This window comes from Chinchilla lanigera, unplaced genomic scaffold (genome assembly GCF_000276665.1).
Source record: "Chinchilla lanigera isolate Chin_1 unplaced genomic scaffold, ChiLan1.0 scaffold00066, whole genome shotgun sequence".
In the NCBI taxonomy this organism is placed as follows: Eukaryota; Metazoa; Chordata; class Mammalia; order Rodentia; family Chinchillidae; genus Chinchilla; species Chinchilla lanigera.
In genome coordinates, this window is record NW_004955467.1 from 7476028 (window position 1) to 7500946 (window position 24919).

Genomic DNA, 24919 nt, shown 5'->3' on the forward strand with positions numbered 1-24919 from the left:
AGGATACACTTGGGATACAAGGTCCCCTGCCTCTTCTGCCTTGCTCCAAACAGAAGGCGCTACAATCCAGCAGTAAATTCTGCCCACATGAACTGCTCCCTCCCTGAGGATTGGCCAATTTTCCTTTTTTCTTTCCTTTGTTTGACTTTTATTTCTTTTCTTTCCTTTTCTTTTCTTCCTATTCTTTTTGTGCACCAAAGTGCTCACTGGAGCTTCCAGGAACAAGAAGTACAGGGGTGGATAATAAACAGAACAGCTAACCCCTCCCCGTGACCTGTAGTTAGAGAGGCAGGGGAATTACACAGCCCTGCACCGGGGACTGTGAAGCCCCACACTGCCTGTCCCCACACTGCCACAGGCAGGAGCAGAAAGCCACCCCACAGCACACCTTCAACTCACCCAAGGAAGTGATAGACTACAGCAGAGGCAAGTGATGGTGGCAGTGGGGTTTGCAGAGCAAGAATGGGAAGTTAGCACCCCACTTTGGGAGAGGAGTAAGAGTTGGGACTGAGCAGCCTTGGACTGCAACAGCAGGAGCAAAGGACAGGACCATATCACAGCATCCCACCTACCCTGCAACAAATGACCTGAGAGGACAGAGATTTGCCAGTGGAAGACAACACAGAAGGCTGAGAAGGACCAGGAGGAGCCAAAACTACATGGGACTGGGAACAGCCCCCGTCTCTGTCTGCAAACAGCACAGCAACTAGGAGAGAGATGCCACCAAGAAAACAGGGTAAGCAGTGGAGGCTGCTAAAGCACACACAGAAAGTGCTGGCTGAAGACTCTGACCTCAGACCCCTACATCTGGAGGCCAAGATCAGCCTCAAATCCAGTGCAAACTCTACTGCAGGGTTGGCAGTGTTATCCAGCAGTTTTGGACTCTCAGTGGACACCAGAGGAATTTTGTTTTTTCATTTTATTTTTCTTCTCTTTCCTGGTATGTTGCTTGTTCCTTTTATTTTTTATATATTTTACCTATATTTTTGTTCTAATCTCTTCATTTTCTTTCCCCCTTTCCTCAGTTTACGTCACTAGACTTAATCATATTTTCATATGAGTAAACAGTCTTTCTAATTTTTCTGGTCAACTTCAGTAATCTCTTGATTACCCCTTCATTCTTTCTCTTCTGTCCTCTTCTGTAGTTTCCTAAAGCTTATGTGATCATCCTTTGTCCAACCTGGCTTCTACTTTATTTCTTTTCATTTATCTCTGTTCTATCCACTATCCTTCTTAAATATCTCTACCACAGGGAAAAACCACTCTACCAAGGGGAAACACCTGGCATATAAGCTCCCAATTTACAATCGGTTCTGTTACATAACTATAGATTTTGCTTCTATGGTTAAAGGTACAAAATTAATAGTTACCACAGTTTGTCAGATTCTAAACTGTGCTTAATACTATTGTTAGTGCTAATTATACTACTTTAGCTAGAATGTCATATCTGTTTTAATCAGTTGTTCTCATTTCTGTAACAATACTGAGAAGTTCTGATAATAACCCCACCACATGCCAGCACCAAAGGACTGGGGACTGAGACAAACAGATACCAATATCTTACTCTAAATTAACTGGAAAGGTAGGGTCTTGGAACAGACACAAACAAAGAATCTCCTACATACAGAACGTATCCCTGAAGAACAAACCTTGCCTTGATACTACTGACAAAGTTATGTACCACAAAAATTTACAAAGATCAACTCAGAAAACAAAATAAAAACTATTGAAATAGAAAATGACAAGATGCAGAAGCAAAATGCAACTTCAGACCTCCAGCTCACCCAGAACAAGTCCAGGAGACAACAAGACAAAAGAAAATGGAAGACACACACCTGATATTTCTAAAGTGATAGCAATTTAAGTAAATAATGAAATCTGTGAGGCTATAGAGGAAATCAGATCAGAAATAATCTCTCAGGTAAAAAAGAAATGTTAACATTCATAAAGGAATTGTTTTGCAAATATAGAGATAGATAAAAAATAGATGATGATAGGAAGAGGATGGAAACCATGAATGATTAATATAGGAAAGAATGCATGAAAGAGATTCAAACAGATATCCAGGAAATTAAAAATTCCATTAAAACCTGGCAAAACTGCTTGAACAAAACTGAAGACAGACTTTCAGACCTTGAAGACAGGATCATGGCTAGCAATCATGAAGGGAAAGATCTCTTGAAAATAACAAAAGATCAGGAGATAATTCAACAGCTGCAAGATGACAAAGAAAAATAGGAATAATGGCATCAATGTAAAAGCAGCAGTCAACACAAGCGACATAAAAAAAAAACTATTTGCAGAAATAATAGCAGATTCCCAAGCATGGTAAAAGAATCTGACCTAGAGCTAAGTGAAACATATAGAACTCCAATCAGCCATAATCAAAATAAATCTATACCCAGGCATATAATAATCAAGATCCCAGAAATTCAGCACAAGAACACAATATTAAAAGCAGTTAGAGGAAAGAAACATCACCTATAAAGGAAGGCCCATGAAAATCATGGCAGACTTCTCAACATAAACCCTCAATTCAAGATGAGCTTGGACTAAAGTATTTCAGGTCCTGAAAGAAAACAACTTCCAGCTCAGATTGATGTACCATGCAAAACTATATTTTAAAGTTAATGGAGAAATAAGATACTTCCACAACAAAGAATAAGTGAAGAAATTCATGACCATCAAGGCAATACTTCTAGTGTACTGAAAGATATTCTAGACAGAGACAAAAATGACAGTTCCAAGAACAACAAGAGAAAGAAACCACCAAGCAGCACAAGCGAGTAAACAGAGGGGAATGGGCTGGGGATGTATCTCAGTGGCATAAGTGCCTGTCTGGCAAGCACAAGGTCCTGAGTTCAATTCCTAGTACCAAAAATAAATAAATAAATAAATAAATAAATAAATAAAGAGAGGGGGAAAAATAGGGAACCAATGGTGGGAAAGTAACATGACAAAGATAAGCCAATACATATCAGTTGTAACCATTAATGTTAATTACCTTAATTCACCAATCAAAAGAAACAGACTGGCAGAGTAGATCAAGAAAAAAAATCCAACAATATGCAGTGTACAAAGAACACATTTAACTCAAAAAGAAATTTATAGACTAAAAGTCAAAGGATGGAAAACAATACTCCATGCAACAGGAACCCAGAAAAAAGCAGGGGTAGCTATTCTGTTTGCAGACAATGTGAACTTTAAATCAAGATTATCAGAAGAGATAAAGTCACTACATACTTGTTAGGGAAAAACTTTAAGAGGAGAAGATAACAATCATTAAATATGCATGTGCCAAATATGGGAGCACCCAACTATATAAGACAAATATTAATAGACATGAAAAATCAAATGAGCAATAATAATACAATTGTAACAGGGGACCTTAATACCCCACTGACACAAAAAGATCAACCAGACAAAAAAATCAGCAAAAAAATATCAGAAGTGAACCAAACTTGTGAACAGCTGGACTTAGTAGATGTTTACAGAGTGTTCTGCCCAACAGCATCAGAATACACATTCTTCTCATCTGCACATGGGACATTCTCTAAAATAGACCATAGACTAGCCCACCTATTCTTTTGTGTTTACTTAAGCATGTTTACTTAAACAATTTTGTGTTAAGTAACACAAAAGAATTGAAGTTATCTCATATATATTATCTGATGATAGTACAATGAAATTGGAAATTAATGGCAAAAGCACAAAAACTCCTTAAACACAAGGAAATTAAATGACACCCTCCTAAATAATAGGTCATAGATGAAATTAAAGACAAAATTAAACAAAATCTACAATTGCAGTCATCCCTCGCTATATTGCAGTTTACTTATTGCGGCTTCACTGTATCATGGCTTTTTTAAAAAGAAAAATCTAAATCTGTATTGCAGAGTTTTTGCTACATCATGGGATTCTGCAGTGTATAGGTATTTACAAAATATTTATGATTTTAATTATTTTTGCCTAAAAAATTTAAAGTGATATAAAAATGTTAATTCAAACATAGTAAAAGAGTATTAAATCTAAATAAAATACAGCATATATTTCATCAGCGGATGAATACTGTACTGTACACAGTGGAAATGCAGTACACCACTACTGCTTGCTCAAGTTTGCCAACATGAGATTGTACACAGCACACTACTGGCTGATAGGAGATGACCAACCACAGCAGTGTGTTCTGTATCCTGGGCACTGATTGGCTCAGTGACCATAGCATCAGTCTATTTGCTCTCCCACACTATGCCCATATGTTCAGCACCTCTCCTTGTCCACTTCACATCGAGTACCCATAGAGAATTTTACGTTAAAATTATGTAGGCTTAAGAGTGTAGAAAGTGTTTAAGAGCATGTGAAGTGTTTATAAGAGTATGGAAAAGGTTAATAAGTGAGTGGGAAAGATTTATAGGAGTGTGGGAAGGGTTTATAAAGCCTTAAAATATATACAAATAATAAAATAAATATAACACTGCCACTTCACGGATTTTCACGTATTGTGAGGGTCTCTGAAACATAACTCCCATGATAGGTGAGAGATCACTGTAAATGAAAATGCAGATACAACATACTGGAACCCATGGGACACAATGAAAGCAGTTCTAAGAGGGAAGTTTATAGTTGTGAATTCTCACATCAGGAAAACAGAATGAGCACAAATAAACAACCTAATGTTGCACCTAAAGCTTCTAGAAAAAGAAGAGCAAGTCAAGCCCAAAGCCCATAGAAGGGAGGAAATTATAAATATCAGAGTAGAAATTAATGCACCTGGGACTAAGAAAACAATACACAGCATTAGTGAATCAAAGAGTTGGTTCTTTGAAAGACTAAATAAAATTGATAAACCCTTAGTCAATCTTATCAAAAAAAGGAAAGAAAAGACTCAGATTCATGCAATAAGAAATGAAAAGGGTGAAATCACTACAGAGGATCACTACAGTGAAATCACTACAGTGGAAATTCAGAAGATCATCATTACCTACTTTGAAAATGTTTACTCTCATAGGATGGAAAACACAGAAGAAATGGACAGATTCCTAGACATGTGTCAATTACCAAAGCTGAATCAAGAATATATAAAAATTTGGAATAACCCAATTTCAGGCAATGAAATTGAAAATGTAATTAAAAACTTACCACCAAAAAAAGCTCAAATTCTGATGGATTCACTGCTGAATTCTACAAGAAATTTAGAAAAGATTTAATACCAATACCCTTCAAACTCTTTAATGAAATTGAAAGGGAGACTACAGGCAAAAAAAAAGAAAAAAACACAAAAAACTATACACCAATCTCCCTAATGAAAATAGATGCAAAAATCCTCAATAAGATACATAAAATTTTTATGCAAACAGAATGCAGCAAATCGTCAAGAAGATTATACAACATGATCTCAGGAATGCAGGGATGGTTTGACATATGCAAATCAATAAATATAATATACCATATCAACAGAGCCAAAGACAAAAAATCACATGATCATCTCGATACATGTAGAAAAAGCTGTTGACAAAGTCCAACACTAATTCATGATACAAACCCTACAGGAAATCAGAATAGGTAGTCTTTATCTCAATCTGTTAAAAGCCATCCATGACCTACCAACAGCCAATATCATACTAAATGAACAAAACCTGAAAGCTTTCACTATAAAATGAGGAGCAAGACAAGGATGTCCACTGTCACCACTCCTGCTCAATAGTTCAGGAAACACTAGCCACAGCAATTAGGTGAGAGAGAGAAATAGAAGGAATAAGGATAAGAAAGAAAGTTAAATTATCATTATTTGCAGATGATATGACACACTACCTAGAAGACCCCAAAAACTCCACCAAAAGACTTCTAAATTTAATAACCAAATTCTGTGCTATAGCTGGATATGAAGTCAACACTCAAAAACCAATAGCATTCCTGTACACAATCAACAAACTCACTGAGAGAGAAATTAGGAAAACCACACCCTTCACAACAGCATCCAAGAAAATGAAATACTTAGGAATCAAGCTAACAAAGGAAGCAAAGGATCTATATATTGAAAATTACAGTACTCTGTAAAAGGAGATCGAAGAAGGTGTAAGAAAATGGAAAGATATCCCTTGCTCATGGATAGGAAGAACCAACATAGTGAAAATGCACTACTCCCAAAATTGTTATACAGATTTAATGCAATCCTAATCAAAATATCATTAGCATACCTCACAGAATTAGAGAAAATATTCCTAAAATTTATCTGGAACCAGAAGAGACCTAGAAGAGGTAAGGCAATGCTGGGGAACAAAGGCAAGGCAGGAGGCATCACAATCCCTGACTTGAAATTATACTACAAAGCTACTGTGATAAAACCAGCATGGTACTGGCAAAAAACAGACCTGAGGATCAATGGAACAGATTAGAAGGTGCAGACACAGCTACAAAGACACTTGGTCACCTTATCTTTGATAAAGGGGCCAAACATGTTCACTGGAAGAAAGATAGCCTCTTTAATAAGTGTGCTGGAAAAACTGGCTTCCCACATGCCAAAGACTAGAACTAGACCACTGTCTATCACCACGCACTAAACTAAAGTCAAAATAGATCAAAGATCTAAACCTTAAAATAGAAACACTAAATCTACTGGAAGAGAAAGTAGGTAGCAATCTTAAAGATATAGGAGTAAGCAAGAGAGTTCATGAACAAAATAACTGTTTGGGAAGTACTTCAAAGAATCAACAACTGAGATCTCATCTTATTGAAAAGCTTTTGCACAGCAAAAGAAACCACCGATAGAGTGAAAAGAAGACCCACAGGGTGGAAAAATTTTAGCTAATTGTCCCTCAGAGAAAGGACTTCTATCTAGAACATATAAAGTATTGAAAAAAATCAGAACACCCCCCAAAATTCAAAGACCCAATCAAAAAATGGGCATCTGAGATGAATATACCTTCTCAGATGAAGAAATACAAATGGCAAATAAATATATTAAAAAATCTTCAGCATCACTGGTTGTCTTGGTTACTTTTCTCTCGTTGCTGAGACAAAATACCCAACACCCAAAATGAAGGAAGGAAAGGTTTATTTAGCTTACAGTTTGTGGAGGTTTCAGTCCATACTTGGTGGGCTCCGAGGCAGAAGGTAACAAAGCAACAAGAGCAAAGCGGGGAATGGCAGCCGAACAGCCAAGCAGCCAGAGCAAAAGGGAGGAATAGCGGTGAGCAGCTTCTTTCCCTGCCTTATTTTGTAAACAGGCTACCCCCACCTAAGGGGCATGTAGCTCTCACACATAATCTTTGCCCTCCTCTTCCACAGGCTCAGGAGGTATGCAAAGTAAGCACCCTGGCTTCCTGCTGAGTCACTTAGCCAAACCTCTAGACTCCCCAAGTTGACACAATGTATCAACCATAACACTGGTCATTTAAGAGATGCAAATTCAAACAACACTGAGATTCTATCTTACCCCAGAAAGAATGGATATCATCAAGAAATCAACAAATGCTGCTGGGGCTGTGGAGGAAAAAGGAACCCTTCTCCATGGTTGAGGGAGTGTAGACTGGTACAACCACTGTGGAAATCATTGTGGGTTTCCTCAAAACACTAGGATTACAGGTCCCATTCTACTTCTCTATTCTACTTCTGGATATCTTCCCAGGATAATTAAAAATATCATATCACAGTGATATATGTGGACCCATGTTTATAGCACCACAATTTGTAATAGCTAAATCTTTGAAACAACCCAAATGCTCATCAACTGAGGAATGGATAAACAAGATGTGGTATTTTTACACAATGTAGTACTACATAGCCATAAAGAAGGATAAACTTGAGACTTCTGCAGGTAAGTGGATGCAACTAGAGGCCATACACATAAGTGAAATAAATCAGACTCACACATGTAAACATTGTAATTTCTCCCTGGTGTGAGAAACTGAAAGTGTAAATAAGTTCTAAAATGTACAATAGATATTGTGAAATGGAAAGAAATTGTTCAAAAGGAGAAAGGAACTAGGAGGGATGAAAGGGGAAAGGACTGTAGGGAATAGGGAAAAAAATGCAAGTCAGTTATGTTCATGAGAAGAGACATCTATTCATGTCTCTCAGTTCATTAAAAAGGAAGCTTTGTGCTACTATCTTTTTTTCTTAGTTTTAGAGCTTTGTGCTACTATCAATTGGAGAAATTTTTATGCCTATATCTTGTACCTGGAGCAACTACTTTAAAGATAACAACATGTAATGTATTAGCTATTGTTATTCTCCTATTATTTTGTTATGAAATTTTGTTTTACCTTTTCTTCAAAAAATAAAAAAAAAAAGCTACATGAAGTTCTCTAGGCTGAGGGGAAAGATACCAGACAGCAGCTAGCTATATGAAAAAGAATGAAGTTGGGTATAATAACACATGTTTATAATCTCAGCTACTCCAGAGGTTGAGGCAGAAAGATTGCAAGTTTGAGGCCAGCCTAGGCAATTTAGCAAGACCCTTTCTCTAAAATAAAATAGGCTGGGGATGTAGTTCAGTGGTAGGGTGTTTGCCCAACATGAGGGAGGTCTTGGTACAATTCTCAGTACCACTACCACCAAAAAAAAAGTATCAGAAAGCCTCACATACGTGAGTAACCACAACATTTTTTTGAATGTTTTACTCTTCAATTTCTTGAAAATATTTATAATTATTTAAAACGAAAATTATACTATTATATTGATGGGTTTATAATATTAACAGGGTAGCTCTTTTAGATTTCTTGCACTATATTTTACTTGAAGTCATTAAATAGTAACTCAAATTAGACTTTGAAATATTAAAGATACATACTGCCATCCATAGAGCCACCACTAAAATTTAATACAAAAATACATAGCTAGAAAGCCAATAGAGCAATTAAATGAAATACTGAAAATAGCTGATCATCAAAAAAGGAAGCTGCAAGAAAATAGCAGAATAAACAACAGATAAAGGAAAACAAAACAAATTATATTAAATGTAAATAGGCTAAATATTCTAAATAAAAAGCAAGACTTTGGGGACTGTATAGGAAAGCAAGAACCAATTATCTTGTTTCAATAAATGTACATTTACATTTAATTAATGTAATTAATTAATAAATGTACATTTACATTAAAATGTACTTTAATGTAATTAATTAATAAATGTACATTTACATTTAATTAATGTAATTAATTAATAAATGTACATTTACATTTACATTTAAATGTACTTTAAATGTAAATAGAGAGAAAGCCAGGCATGGTGGCACATGCCTGTAATCCCAGCACTTGGGAAGCTGAGGCAAGAGGATTGCCACAAGTTCAAGTCCAGCCTGAACTACATAGTGAGACCCTTTCTCAAAAAAGAGAGAGAGACACACACACACACACACACACACACACACACACAGAGACAGAGACAGAGACAGAAAAGAAGGCTGATGTATGAAAACAAAAGAACAATGAAAAAAAATTTAAAAAGAATAATGAAACCAAAGAACAAAATTTAAAGTTAAACCTAAGTACTTTAAAGAAATAAGAAAAATATTACATTGATCTGTGATTCCCAATAATTTTAGGATAGGAGATTGTGAAAGAAAAATTAAGAGGGAAATAAAAATATACTAATTCTTCTCTTATTGATGGATAGGACATAAATATTGGTTAACCTCAGTCTCTGACAGAAAAAAAAACCATTAAATATGTATATTAAAAATTTAAGGGAAAGCACTGAATAAATAAAAATAAAAAGAATAGTTCCAAAATTGTAGAAACAGCTCACATATGCATCAACTGGTGAACAGAAAAACAAAACATAGTATTATCTATGCAATGAATTTACTCTTTTTTTGTTTTGTTTTGTTTTGTTTTGTTTTGTCTTTCTGAGACCGTGTCTCACTATGCAATTCAGGCTGGCCTTGAGCTCACTTTGTAGCCCAGGCTGGCCTCAAATTCACAACAATCCTTCTACCTCAGCCTCCCAAGTGCTGGGATTACAGGTGTGCACCACCACATCCAGCTCTGAATGTACTTAGTTTTAAAAGATATAAAGTTTTAATAAATCCTATAACATGGGTTATTCTAAAAAATTTTTATGGTTAGTTTAAAAAGATAGTCACAAAAGGTCAGATGTTATAATAATCCATTTATATTAAATGTCCAGAATAGGAAAATCCAGTGACAGAAAGTAGATCAGTATTTGCCTAGCAGTGAGGAAGGAGGGACTGACTACCAGAGGCCTTTTTTGGTTCATTTTTTGGTCAAGAGGGAAAATGAAATGTTTGAAAATTAGACAGTAGTTGCACAACTCTATATGCTAAAAAGTCTAAATGGGTAAATGGTACATAAATTATGGTACATGAATTATATTTTAATAAATCCTTCTTTAAAACAAAGAAAATAAAAGGTATAAAACCTGAATAGATCAGTAACTGTAAACATTCCAAAGACTAAAAAAATCTACCGGCTTAAAATGTTCCAGGACCAAACAATTTTACAGATTGATTCTACCAAGTTCCATAAAAATTGAGAGTTAAAAGAATGCACCCATTTCCAAAGAAAGATTCACTTAGTTGAATGAACTCAGAAAATTGAAAGCACCAGCCATTTTTCCCTCTAGAACTATTTGGAAGAATGGAATCATAAGGATGTAGGGAACAAAAGCTACAGCTCATTATCTCAGGGGCTGGTTTTGAAATATCTTGCTGATCTGGAGAACAGTGATTTTCTGAGTTAAGTTCAAGCTAAATACTATGGAAGTTTGGAACAAAAACTCTCTGACAAACTTCATGGGATGGATGTCACTAAAGACGAAATGTGTTTCAAAATGAAACAGTGTTGCACTATGATTAAAGCTCTTTTTTTAACATTAAAATGATAATGAATATTTATTTGTTTTGGGTGGGATTTACCAGGAACTACACAAGAGAGACCTTGTGTCCACCACAAAGTCTTCCAAACATGGAAGACTCCAAGGGGGGAACAACTGGAAAAAGCTGGGTGAAAAGTAGTACTAAGCTTTTTCCAGATGGCACTGGGAAAAAATAGGAGAGTTTTGCCCAATCAATTCTCTTTCCATGATAGGTTTACTTTTCAAAGTCTGCATTTTAAAGAAGCCCAAATCTGAATTGGGAGAACTAATGTAATTTCATAGTAAAGACAATAGAAAGTTTTACAAAGTTAATTCAGTATAGTAGAAAAATGTAAGGGGAAAAAATCACACTTAGGTTAATAGATGTTAAACGCGCATTACTACAATTAATTTTTCTTGCACACTGCACCAAATTGCCACTTGCTAATTTTTCTCTTCTACTTACAATGGAAAGACAATGTCCTGGACAGCTTCAAAGTGACACGTCGCAATCAGAGTCTCTTTGAACTCTGTGAAGCTGACACGATAAATGTGTGATTCATCTGTCCCTACAAAAAACTGGTGTCCTTCTCCTCGAAGTGTGATAGAAGTGATGCCACCTTGTAACTGAATTTTCCTTTAAAGGAAAAGAGAAAAGGTAAAGTGGAGATTCACTCAACCATCACGTATTTATGACCCATCTGAAGCATTACAGAAAATGCAGATCAGGCATGTGATTTGGGACGTACCCTCCAGGAAGTGACACAGCTGGAGAAGCATGAGTTATTCACTGTGTTGGGTACCCATAAAACAGAAGATTCATCAGTCAGATACAGTCTGAAATGGGTTATGCAAACCAGACAGGATTTGGATGGGGGAACATGGTGGGCAGGGCTACGGGTACAAATGACCATGGCAACTTAAACCCTCTATTTTTAATTCTATCTCTGGAAAATAACCCTAAAGTTGGGGAAGGGAGACTGTTTATGTCAAAGGATGCTATAGAAATCTTATGTAAAATAGTGACAAAATGGAAACAACCTAAATATCCAATTGTAATGGAATTATTAAACGATCTATGGGACATAAACTTCACAGAATATTTATTTGCCTGGCCACAAAATGTTTAAAAGATTGTGTAGTTTATATATATTTTATCATGATGATAAAAAATAATGTGTAGTGCTGGGTGTGGTGGCTCGTGCCTGTAATCCCACCACTTGGGAGGCTGAGGTAGGAGGATTGCTGTGAGTTTGAGGCCCGCCTGGGCTATGTAGTGAGTTCAAGCCTAGGCTGAACTATATAGCAAGAACTTGTCTCCAAAAAAAAGAAGCTAAGAAAATAAATAAATAAATAAAATAAAATAATATGTAGTAATATTGAAAATATTTAGGAAACCTTCATGAAGTAAAAAAGCCAGCAAATAAAATTTTACATGTAATATAAGCACAATTATTTCAAACTTGTATTAATAACAAAGACAAGAAGAAATAACAAAATGTTAGTCATGGTTGTCTGCCTGACTTTCAGACATTCTTTTTCTTTTCTTCCACATTTCTGGTTTCTCCTGCCTTCCGTGTTTCTTTTTGCTGTTGTTGTTGTTCTGTTTTGAATTGTGTTTTGGTTTGAAATTTTAATACAGGATCTCACTATGCAATTCAGGCTGGCCTCAAATTCTCTATGTAGCCCAGGCTGATTACAAACTCACACCAATCTTCCTGCCTCAGCCTACTGAGTGCTGGGATTATGAGTGTGCACCACCACAACTAGCCTCCTACATTGTTTAATAGGCCCGAGTTTGATAAATATGAATTTTAAAAAGATAAAGAAACAGAACATATAAATGAAGAAGACTCAGGGGACCCATGATTGCTCTACAGCCAGTTTAGTGTGGACCATGTTCAGTGGGGGTTCTTGTGAAGGAGCCTGCATGGGTAACGCAACATTTTAGAAAGATCTATTTGTTGGGAGGGGGAGAAAAACCACACCTCATATCCCAGCTCCTTTTCTAACTGAAGGTCTGTGTCTCTGGACAAGTCAGTCAGAGTGGGATTCTGGCCGCCATTTCCCTCAGGCAACCCCAGCAGCTGCCCCTGGCCTTGGAGGGGGTCCAGGCTGGAGGACGTCCCAAGCTATTGGCTAAAACAGGCAGATGAAAGATAGGCCTCTCTCTGCTCATCTTTCAGAATGGAACACATGAACCCACCAGCTTCCCGCACACCTTTGGAGGTATACTAACTCCCTGGAACTCTTAGAAATTATAAAATCATCCTTCAATTAGATCAGCTTGTAAGAGAGGGAAAATGGTCAGAAATTCCCTATGTTCAGATGCTTTTTGCTTTAAGAGGAAACCCCAAGCTGCTCCAACAATGCAGACTGGAGCCCAGGTCTTTCCTGGACTGTCGTGGTCCTACTGAGACTCAGGCAGCTCCATCTAAGCCATGCAGTCCACCCCAAAACCCAAACTGCTGCCCAAGCCAGAAGCCTCCACAGGGACTCTACGCTCTTCAGGAGATGAGCAGGGGAGAATGTGTTATTCTCTGAGCTTCTAGGCCCTTTTCCTTGGCAGGTATAAGACAGTTCAAACAAGATTTAGGAAGATTTTCTGATGTTCCTGATAAGTACATAGAGACATTTCAAAGTTTAGCTCAATCTTGCACTCTAGGATGTTCAATCAAACATTAACTCCTAGTGAAAAGCAAGTGGCCTTACATGCAGCAGAGGTCTTTGGAGATGAATTACGTATCATGTACCATAGGAGGCCTGAGGAACTACAGTTAGGGGAAAGACCATTTCCCACAGGGAGTAAGGCCATCCAGGAGATAACCCCTACTGACACCCTGATGATCATAGGGCACATAAATATTTCCAGATCTGTATCCTAGAAGGGTTGTTGCAAGCTATCAATCATTAATCAGCATAGTAAAAAACTCTCTCAGCCTTTTTTACAAAGACTCCAGGAGGCTTTAACTAAATTTACCCTCCCATCCCCAGACTCTGTAGAGGGGCAGGTGGATAAATCTGTAACCCAGTCTGCCCCAGAGAGCAGGAGAAAAGATAAAAGAAGGTATTTGGTCCTGATAGCTCTTCAGATTCCCTTGTCAAGGTAACGACTGAGGTCTTTTAGAACCAAGAATAAGAGCAGGGTAAAGAGCAGGGAAAGCAAGATCAGAAACAGGCAACTGCACCAGTGGGATTCCAAGGGCTCTAAAGGTGACTCATCTGCTTGCAGTAACTGAGGAAAGCCAGGATGCTCCCACAGGGACTGTCATCACAGTCCCCGCCACCAGAACGGCAAAGAGCCACCTGTGCCCTGCCTGGTCTATAAGGCAAATAACTGGAAGTGGGATCCAGGATCAAACCCAGCCTTCCATTTGGTCTAACAACAAAACTAAGAGGGCCCAGGGCGCCCTTCTCAAGCTCCCATAAATCTGACTGATCATCACTCCGGAGCCCTGGGTGACTCTATCCATGGAAGGAAGAGGAATTAATCTCCTAGATTCAGGAGCTGCTACTGCTGTTCTTCTCTCCAATCCAGGCCTGCAGTTGGTACAACTGCCAGAGATGTCATATATTTCCCACAGCCCCTTTGCAGTAGCTGGGATGATTTTTTGTTTTCTCATGCCTTCTGATTATGCCAGAAAGCCTAACCCTCCGCTAGGACAGGACATCTTACCCTGCAGAAACACCATCATGTATATGTAGCCAGAGTCAGTACCATGCCTTCCCTAAGGGAGACAGAGGTTAATCTAAGCCTGGACAGTCCTGGAAACAACAGGGGAAGCAGTAGAGGCAACACTTACATTCATTCATTTAATGACCCAATGTCTTTCCCTCACTTCCTCGGCATCCGTGCTCACCAGCTCGTACCTCTTTAAACTCCAGTGCCTACTCTTTTTCTACACCCATACCTGGACAAAACACTCCCTAAAAACCAAGAAGTGGTGCCAAAAGAAAAATTTTACATTACAGCACTGAACCTTTAACAATCGGTCCCTTGAAGGGAACTTTTACATAGGAAACAACTGTGGCTATCAATGAAACAGTTTACCATGGTGGCTCTAATACAGAGGATCCAGGAGCCCATACTGTGGAGCAGCTATCCCAAAGATTACAGTAAACAATCAATCTAAGGTCCTTTTAAAAAAAGGAGGGTTTTCTTTCTTTTCTGTTCTAACGTTTATGTGTGTTAACTTATTACAAAGCATCTCTGTTATTACTTATTACTGTTGTTCCTTTTTAGTGCCTAAAAAGCACTAATTGATGACTAGTTCTGACTAGTCTATTTGTACTTAGAAACCTGGAACTAGAAAAGGGCTCTTGTAGTTCTGTGTGCCCAATACATCTCAGAGTGCACTCTGATTTAAAAGTAATTGTTTTGTGTGTTCTGTTTGTTTCTTGTTTGTTTGTCTCCCTGTTTATTCTGTCTTAACAACCAGTTAAAGTACCTGCAGCTGCTCCACTAAAGATTTCTGAGCTCATCTCAATTTTATTTCTCCTTTTCTTTTTGGCCCTTGTAAATTCCTGGTTGTTGTGTTTGGGCCAAGCACTCTTTTTTTTTGGAGACAGGGTCTCGCTGTGCTGTTCAGGGTCTCACTGAGGTTACTTTGTAGCCCAGGCTGGTCTTGAACTTTCAACAATCCTCCTGCCTCAGCCTCCTGAGTTCTGGGATTACAGGCAAGTACCACTATGCCTGCCCAGGCCATGAATTCTTAATTTCTTGATAAAAATTTGTTTCTTCTTGCCTAGAGGCTGTCAAACTTGACATGGTCATGCAGATAGGGCCAACGAGGAATTGCTGTACTCTTTTTACCAGGGTCCACTAGATCAACTCTCTGAACACAGCCCACACCTGCTGAGCCCCAGAATAACTTCTACCAAAGGCCCCTTAGACTAGCTGTCTGGAGAGTATCTCTGACTCCACTCTCCCTACATTGAGCCTTTTCAGGTTGAAGCAGCCAGATTCGGTCTTCTCCCCCTCTCCCCTAATGGTAATTAGGGATGCTTCTTCAGAGGGGGAAAATAATTTAATTATTTAGCTTAGTTTTTGTTTTGATTGTTTTTTTGGCTTTTTCAATTTTTATTGATAATTTTAGATGTACATAACAATATCCATCATAATGGATTTGTACCTGTACATGATACACCTTGCTTCTTCTTTTCCCATTCCCCTCCCCTTCCTCCAACCCCTCTTCCCTTCCTTATTCACAAAAGCTTTGTTTCCATTTTTTCCTTCTGTTCTCTTTTAGTCTTGTCCCCCCTGCACTTCCTTGTTCCTCTTCTCATTTGAACATTTTCTTCCATTTCCCAAAATCTATTATACATTTTGGTTTTTTATTTATACTTTTGGTTTCTCACTCCAGAGGAACAATGTCTTTAAAACGCATGTCTGATTTATGTCACTTAAGAGTACGGTCTCAGAGTGCATCCAAATACTCTGGTTTCTCTTCAGATCGTATAAATCTTTTGCCTTTTTCAAAGTGCATCCATTTAGCTAGAAAGGTCTCAGGTTTATCCTCCTTTGTGGCAGAATAGTATTCCATTGTATAACAAGTGGCAAGAATGATTTTTTTTTAAAAAACATGTATCATGTTTTATTAAAATTACCCAGAATAGATCACATTATTCATTATAGATTTGTAAATAAATTCCTGATTAAAAATATTTCATTAACATTCCAAAAACCTATTGGTTAGTAGTTAAACAGTAAAATGATTAAATGGAATCCACGATGCCATTTTTTTTTGTCTTTTTTGAGTTTTTTTGGGTTTCATTCTGCAGTTCAGGCTGGCCTTGAACTCACTTTGTTTCCCAGGCTGGCCTTGAATTCACAGTGATCCTCCTGCCTCAGCCTCCCAAGTGCTGGGATTACAAGTGTGCACCACCACACCCAGCTTTTTTCCCTTTTAGCAATAAGTTTATAACATCGTTTTTTCCTTTGTCATGTCTCAATGTATTAGTACAGTATAAACATATTTATTAAAAGGGCAGTGTTCACCTAGGTCCTACTCTGTTACTTTGGTTTGATCAAAACGAGCTTTTTCTCTGACAAAAAAAAATCACTATTAATTCCAGTTCCAGCTACTCAATAGCAAGATGAAATTCTCTGACAGGATATCATTTTACTAATACCATTTAGTTACTGGCTTTAAATGAACCTCCTTCCTGTGAGTCTCTACCTATCCAAACTTTTTGGGGCCCAGAACTTACTTGGCAGGTTTGTAGTTGGGACTTTTACAAAAGACCAGCAGTCCAGCTCCAGAGCCCACCAACAAACCCCCCATCTTCAGGCATCTGATGGCCGACACTCCCTAGAAGAAGAAAACAATGCTTTGACAAAGGCCAAATAGTCTCATCATTATTTATTTAAAGACAGGGTCTCGCTATGTAGTTGAGGCTGCCTTAAACTCACTATGTAACTTAGGCTGGCCTCAAACTCATGGCACCTCTCCTGCCTCACCCTCCCAAGTGCTAGGATTATAAACCTGCACCACCGCATCCAGCTCCCAATCTGAATTTCTAATTTTAAAACGTACATAAGTGCTATGGTTTGAATGGGACTGCACAAAGTTTCTGTGTGGGAAACTTAAACCTCAGTGCAATGCAGCTGGGAGGTGGAGTTAAGAAGGGGTGATGAGACATGGAGGCTCTGCCCTTGGAGATGGGTTAACATCATTTTTGAGAGAGTGCGTTGGTTATGAAGAGAGTGGGCTTGTTGAAAAGAGAGAGTTTAGCTAGGCATGGTGGCATCCATGTGTAGACCCAGCTACTCAGGGCTAAGGTAGGAGGATAGCTGGAGCCCAAGGGTTTAGGGTCAGCCTGGGCCATAGAACAAGACCTGTTTTTTTTTACTGTAATCATTATAGACAATTTATTGAAATCAGAGTTGTGAGAAAATTGTGACATCAGGTTATAGTTAGTTGACCCTTAGTCACTTTTCCAAGTTTTGAGCTAAGGCTTAAAGACAAGTATGATAATGACCACTGTATTTTAGAATTGCATCAAATTATACAAAATAAAAAGTGACACCTGGGTGTACATATTTTGAATAACCATTTCCAAAGGTAGCAAATACTATACAAAGATGGATAAATGCCTACATTGTAGCTATTAAGCAAGAATGGAAGACAACAAAGAAGAAAAACATGAGGACCACTATGAAGCAGCCCTGAGCAGGACTTAAATTAACCAATTAACCTTTTTATGTTTACTTGTGAATCTGTCCAAAGCCTAGGCTGGTTGTCTGGAAATGGGCGATGGACTCATAATAAGTGAACCTCTGTAAGTCACTAACCCCTACTAAAACCTGTAATGGCGAATGAAGCTGGAAAGTCTCAAAGGATAAGACAAGATCACAGCCAAGGACACCTGGATCTGATCTCAACTAAATAAAGACTATAGTCTCAGGCATCTCACTCCTGGGTGGATTAATTTAATTCTTATAAAGGATTAATTTAATACCTTACTTGGAGAAGTCCTTGAGTAATTCTGCCCTTCTCATGTACTCCTCTCCCTTCTTCTGATAGCCAAATAAATGCGGCCCACCCAGAGAAGGTCTTGGTCTTAGCCCTGAGAGAATTTCGAATTCTGTGAGAGGGCTTTGATCCTCCTGGAGCCCTGAAATCATTTCATTTGCCTCTTTTTATTTAGCCTTTGCTGTACACTCATTCAGGAGATTGCGGACCTGGTCAGCCCGCAATAACTAAGGTATATTATTAACCCGATAAAAAACATTTGTTTTTGTTGGACTTTATGATTTTTGAAACATATGGAAATATGCCATGTTCCCAAGATTAAATGGCACAGGCTATAGATATCTTTTGTTATCAGAGGAATTAAAGTCTTTCTGAGATACTTTACAAGCCCTTTTTTCTCACTTTATGTTCCTTGCATTTCTCAGAATGCTGGCTTGTACAGTGCTTTGCAAGAAAAATTTCCATGGGCAATCTAAAAAGTTAAAATTCTAGAGTAACTGTATTTCCACCCTATGATTAGGGAATTGGTTTATTCTGAGATTACTGATGAAAATGTAGTTAAACACTTGCATGTTTATTACCTTTTGTTTCCTTATTTAGAACTGAAATATTTTCTGATTCAGATTTCCACTGCTTAAGAGACTAGAACGGACATTTTAATGACTAAACTAAAACAGTCCACATTTATTGGACAGAACAAAAATTATTTCTGAAAATATTGTGTTTGTAAAGGCCCTTGCCTCTCAGCCACCCACCCCCAATTTCAGAGAGCATTTCCCTACTTACAGTTGACCATCTGTTAGAGTTGGAGGTTTGATCTATTAATTACACGTGGAGATTTACTTGTTGCTTGCTTGAAACTTTTTACAAAAAAAAATAGAACAACATCTGTTAAAGCTGCAAAGACCCATTTGTTAAAAAAAAAAAATGAGAGCCAGGTGTGGTGGCACACACCTATAATCACCAGCACTCTGGAGGCTGAGGCAGGAAGATTGCAGTGAGCTTAAGACCAGCCTGAACTACATACTGAGACCCTGTCTCAAACAACAACAATCAAAAACAAAAACAAAAACACCAAAACAAGAACACGTCTCTAGCCTTAGCTCCCTAGTCCAGACACCTGGCATTGGGGCCAGATTGCTTGTTGAAGAGGAATGCTGGCATGATATTGGCTGTTCTGATTCGTGGCCGCTTGCTCTATTGGTATGCACTCACGCATGCACACACACATGTGTGTATGACAAAAGAAAGCTCTAATCAGCCAGGCATTTACTATAGATAAGCACAATGCCTAAAGCTTCAGATGATCCTGAAAGGGAAATGAAAACTTTAAATAAAGCCTGAAAAGGATGCCTGCCAGGACCAGGCATATATGTCCATGTCAGGATAAGCCTGATAATTGAACATTCTTTCTTTTGTGTAACCTTGTATAACAAATGACCTTAAAATTTAACTTGAAATATTCCTTTGTGTAATACCTGTTTTTGCTGCCTTTGTGTAACTGATGGCCTTGTAATATAACTTAAAATGTAACAGGACATTTCTTCCCCTGTATAACCCATGCTTTGTACAACTGATGGCCTTGTAACCTGAAATGTTTACACTCCCTTAGCAACCCAAGATGTCACTCAACCCTCCAATCATAATGCGCCAAATCTGCCTTTATAACCCCCCCACACACACTTGCTCTCCTTATAAAAGACTCAAGACTCCTCCAGGTAGGGCTGACTCTTTGGAAGAGAGCCCAGTCAAGCCCACAGGTGTAAACAAACTGCCTCCTAAATCTTCTCAGTGCCATGTTTTCTGTAACAACAGAGGCTATATTCAAATGGATGTAACAAAACATAAGAGTGTCTGCAGTCAAGTAATATGAGGTATTTAAGGATGCACTTAGAAATATTTTTATCTAAAATGGTTCAAGTAAAAGTTTATTACTGTAAACACCACAGGCTCCCCCCACAGAGAATATACTTTACTGAGCTAACTCACAGCTATGACAGACCCAGTCCCTCCCAAACACAAGTCTGCTCAAGAGCAGCAGGAAAGAAATGTCTACATTCCATTATTACCTAGGGTTGTTGCTATGACATCCTTTGCATGACAGCTCTTTTAAAGTAAAAATATAGAAAAAAAAATTGTGTTGACAGAGCCATCCTAATCCCACTGATCTTTAGGATTTAAACACAAAAGGTAATTCTCTGCCTATCACCTTTCAAATTTCTCTCACAATATATATAATATATAAAGCAAAATTAATTGAGGATTCAAAGGTTATGGTTTTCCATGTTCGAGCAAAAGTGGCTTGGTTCTCTTTCATATCTGTACTTCCAGAATGCTCCTGCTATTATTATTAGGAAGCAGTGCAGAAAAACTTGGGAGTTTTAAAAATATTAATGGGTTCAAACTGGGCATGGTAGCACATGCCTGTAATCCCAGCACTTGGGAGGCTGAGGCAGAAGGATCATTGCGAGTTCAAGGCCAGCCTGGGCTACAAAGTGAGCGCAAGGCCAGCCTGAACTGCATAGTGAGACCCTGTCTCAAAAAGACAAAAAAAATTTATATATATGGGTTCAGAAATGGAAGAAGGGAGAAGCTATGGAAACCAAGAGAGGTAGTCTGAAGTTTGAATTAGATGCATTTAAACTGTGTTAATTAAGAGCCAGGTGTGGTGGCACATGTCTGTAGTCCCAGCACTTGGAAGACTGAAGCAAAAAAATCATTGCGAGTTCGAGGCCAGCCCAGGCTACAAAGTGAATTCAGTGTCAGCCTGAATTGCATAGCAAATAGCAATGTTTCAAAAAGACAAATAAATAAATAAATAAATAAATAAATAAATAAATAAATAAACTGGGTTAATTAAGCTAAAATATCTTTCCCCATGTTGCCTGAAGTTTATCATGTTGCCTTATACTCTGGAAAATTCTACCTAATGGGATTAAATCTTTTGGATTAATGGACATGGTTTCTAATCATTTTTTGGGGAAGTTGGACAGGGAAAGATACTTTTTCTCTCCTGCTTTTGGTTTTTTCTTTTTAAAGATTTTTTTGGTTTTGTTTTGTTTTTTGTTTTTTGAAATGGTCTCACTGTGTATCCCAGACTGGCCTCGATCTCACAGAGTTCCTCCTGCCCCTGTGTGCTGGGATTACAGACATGCGCCACCAAGTCCGACTTTCACTTCTGCTTTTGAGAGACTTTCCATATCCACAACTCTATCTATACAGCTCAATATCAGCATTTTTTTCATAAAGAGACCTTGTGAACTTAAACATCATTCCTAATATGACTGGAATTGGGCAAAGTTTTTACAAAATTAAGTATTTCAAATTGCACTTTTTAGCTGAATGCTCTATTTGAAGATGAAAGCCAAAATGGGCACATAATAAATACTCGCCAGCCCTCACACTTTTCAGCCAAGAAGGGTAACGGAATTAGATGAAGAAAAAAGTCTAGGGCGATAGGGAGGTGATCAAGGTATGTTGTGTTCATGTATGAATCTGAAAAAGTAAAACTCATTAACCAATATCCACCAATAAAAACGTGCCAAAAAACAGTTTTCCGTAAAAATTTGGAGAAATCCTATCAAAAATGAAAACAGAGATCCCTCAGAACCCTAGTAGGCGGAAATGGGGAAGACAGAGTGAAGGGGCCTCTCTAAATGTTAGCATGCTCAGATTTTCCCCCAGTTGATCCGAACAAGGGGAGGTGATTGGAGAAGCTGGAACAGACACAGGTGGGGAGACAGGAACTGTCCCCAGGCGGAAAGAGCCAGCTCAGAGGTTTGGGGGCTCATGAGACAGGAGGTGCATTGTTTCATTTCGGTTTTGAAATTTCCAATGAAAATGCTTTCCACTCACAAGGATCTAAGGGGGATGCCGCAAAACTTGTCAGCGGTAAGTCACGGGAAAAAATAAATGCTAAGAAATTTGGGACACTTCCTCGGAAGCCTGTATACTTCAGGAAAGAAATCTGACTCTTTTCTTACAACAAAATTAACACACAAACTACCACCTCCTAAAATTTCACCCACTAGAGGTGGTGTTGTATCGTCACTATTCCGTGAAGAAAGAAATGGAAAAGAAAGAATTTAAAGTCCGCCACATTTTCTCTGGTGAGCAACCATCAATAAGTGAAAAAGTCGACGTGAGGAGGCGAGCGGAGGGCACACCCCCGCCCTCCAAAGAGAAGAAGCACACCAGAGAGACATCTATGAACAGTAGCACCTTTCTTGAAACACTCAGTGACAGTTACTCGATAGGTGCACACCTCAACAAACATGCAAACCCAGGGCGGACATGCCAGTCTCACTCAGAAAATTGTGAACAAAACATTAAATCATCAGGTTTTGGTCTCCATTAACTAAGAAATACATTACCCATGAAGAAAACAGACAAATCAACAGATGAAAAATTTATAAATTAGGTGTTTCATAAGAAAGATGTAAATATGGTGTCACTCACCAGTGATACCTTAAATAACATGTCTTGGCTACTCAGTCTGTTACTGTGTACTTTTATTTAATTATAATCAGGGTTGGCATTACATTAATTGATGCTATTTTAAGCAGTATGCCTAAAAAGGTATGGTTTTGTCACTTTTGAAACACAAGAAGATGCACAAAAAATTTTACAAGAGACTGAGAAACTTAATTGTAAAGATAAGAAACCGTACATTGGTCCAGCAATAAGAAAATAACAAGTAGGGCTGTCTCGTTCTAGTGTGATGCCAGCTGCTGGGACCGTGTATCTAACCTCTTCAACCAGATATCCTTACACTTACACACGGCCAGAGGTGACTTCTGTCCCACCACCTAGGCCTGCAGGGCCCATATCTAGTTCTCCTGTGATGGTAGCTCAGTCCATAGCCGCAACCGGTGTATCACTGCTCGGCCCCAGCACAGTGACTGCCAGGACAGTGGCAGTGGGGTGCCTCAGTCTCCTGCCTCTTCTACTCCATTTTCACACCTGCAACCTTCTGAGGTAACTTATCAGCCCGTGGAGACTGACGGAAGCTTCCATTCCAGAGCCTTATTCTCATATGGAGTTCAAGCAACATATGACCAGGTGTATGTGCCAAGTGCCAGTGCTATGCCCACACCTGTGATGCAGACCGGAGCAATTAAAACACCGTGGAGCATTCATTATTAAAACAACTGAGTGGCTCTGGTCCACCTTGATTGATTTCTTGTCCAGTGACCCTTGAGTGACCAAGGAACTGGTTAGAGCTGCCTGTTGTGAAATTTAGAATTAGCCAATTTCTGTGCATACTTATTCCACTGTAAACTGCAAATTTTATGGAATTTACTTTTTCAGTTGTTTTGTAAAAATTATTTAGTTAGATGTGGTGTGTCAGGTTTTTTTGTGTTCATCTAACTGTAGTGACATTTTTTATGACATGTTTTATCCATTCCTAAACAACAATACATTGGGAATAGTAAGGTGTCCTTCTCTGCTTTGTGCTCTCCTCACACTTTTAGATACTGTTTTATAAATAATGATAATGACGGTGATAAAAAGTGAGTTTTCCCTTTCTTGCTTTTATGCTCTTACACTCTCTTGCTCTTCTACTTTTCCCCACACAAGGAAATGTGCAGGACATATGCAGGACACTACCTCTCACCAGATGCCATCATCATGCTCTTAGACTTCTAAGAACCATAAGCCAAATGAACTTCCACTGCTTATTAATTACCTAGTCTCAGGTATTCTGTTATAGCAACAGAAAATATGACAATGAGCAATACTTGATTTCAAAACATACAAAAGGCCCCACACCCATATGAGAGAGCTGACCCAGAGCAGCACCCCCCCTCCCACATGGGAGAGCCCACTGGTGCTGGAGGAGTGGCATCCTGCCCCCACATGCTAGAGCTGACTGTGCCAGAGGAGCAGTGCCCCAGTACCAGGAGAGCAAAGCATGAGGCAACGGAGATGAAGACAAACCAACCAACCCAAGCCTAGATGAGGACAATAACTGGGGACAGAAGGGTGCAACCAGATCCCATGATTGTTGACAGTAAGCCCAACAGCCCATTTGAACCCCAGCTTTGTGGCCTACAGAGAACAGTGGGCTGAGAGCATTCCCCATCTACCAATAGGAGCAAGCACACGCCTTGGTTTAGACAGTGGCATGGACCGCTATACGTCTGAGGGGAAAAATCAGAGGGGCCTCTAATGCAAGGAAGGTACCTCAAAGACACCTGGGCCATAAAGCTAGGCATAGAAAATCATGTCTAGCTGGATCCCAAGACAGCAGATCATGGAAAGAAACCAGTCAGTAACATAGGAATATTTTCTTTGATGTAGTCTTTTTTTTATTTTTCTACTTTATGTTATCTTTATATTTCTTCACTGGGCTTTTTCAGGGTTTGGAGTTTTTCTTCTCCCATTTTTCTTTTCTTTTAGTTTTTTTTTTCATCCTTTTGTCAATTTTCTTTGCAATTATTTCCTCTCCTTATTTTCTTTTATCTTCTCTGTGTTTGTGTGTGTGTTCGTTTGTTTTTTTGAGACAGTGTCTGGATATGCAGCACAGGCTTGAGTTAAACTCAGTATTATTGAAATATTTAGGAATCCATCTAACAAAAGAAGTCAAAGATCTCTTCAATGAAAAATACAGTACTCTGAAAAAAGAGAT

The 24919-nt window shown here is 38.5% G+C and overlaps 1 protein-coding gene and 1 pseudogene across 3 annotated transcripts in view; one reads left to right on the top strand and one right to left on the bottom strand.

Annotated features, from left to right (window-relative positions):
- Positions 1–24919, bottom strand: part of Cfap52 (cilia and flagella associated protein 52) — a 62921-nt gene that overhangs the window by 14770 nt on the left and 23232 nt on the right. For 2 of the 3 annotated variants that reach the window (XM_005399382.2, XM_005399379.2), the window contains exons 7-8: positions 17024–17124; positions 11280–11450 (exon numbers count right to left, since the gene is read on the bottom strand). In XM_005399382.2, coding sequence (XP_005399439.1) covers positions 11280–11450; positions 17024–17124 — 272 coding nt within the window. The remainder of the gene's footprint in view (positions 1–11279; positions 11451–17023; positions 17125–24919) is intronic. The other variant, XM_005399380.2, reaches the window with a different exon arrangement.
- Positions 22358–24532, top strand: LOC102026515 (annotated as a pseudogene).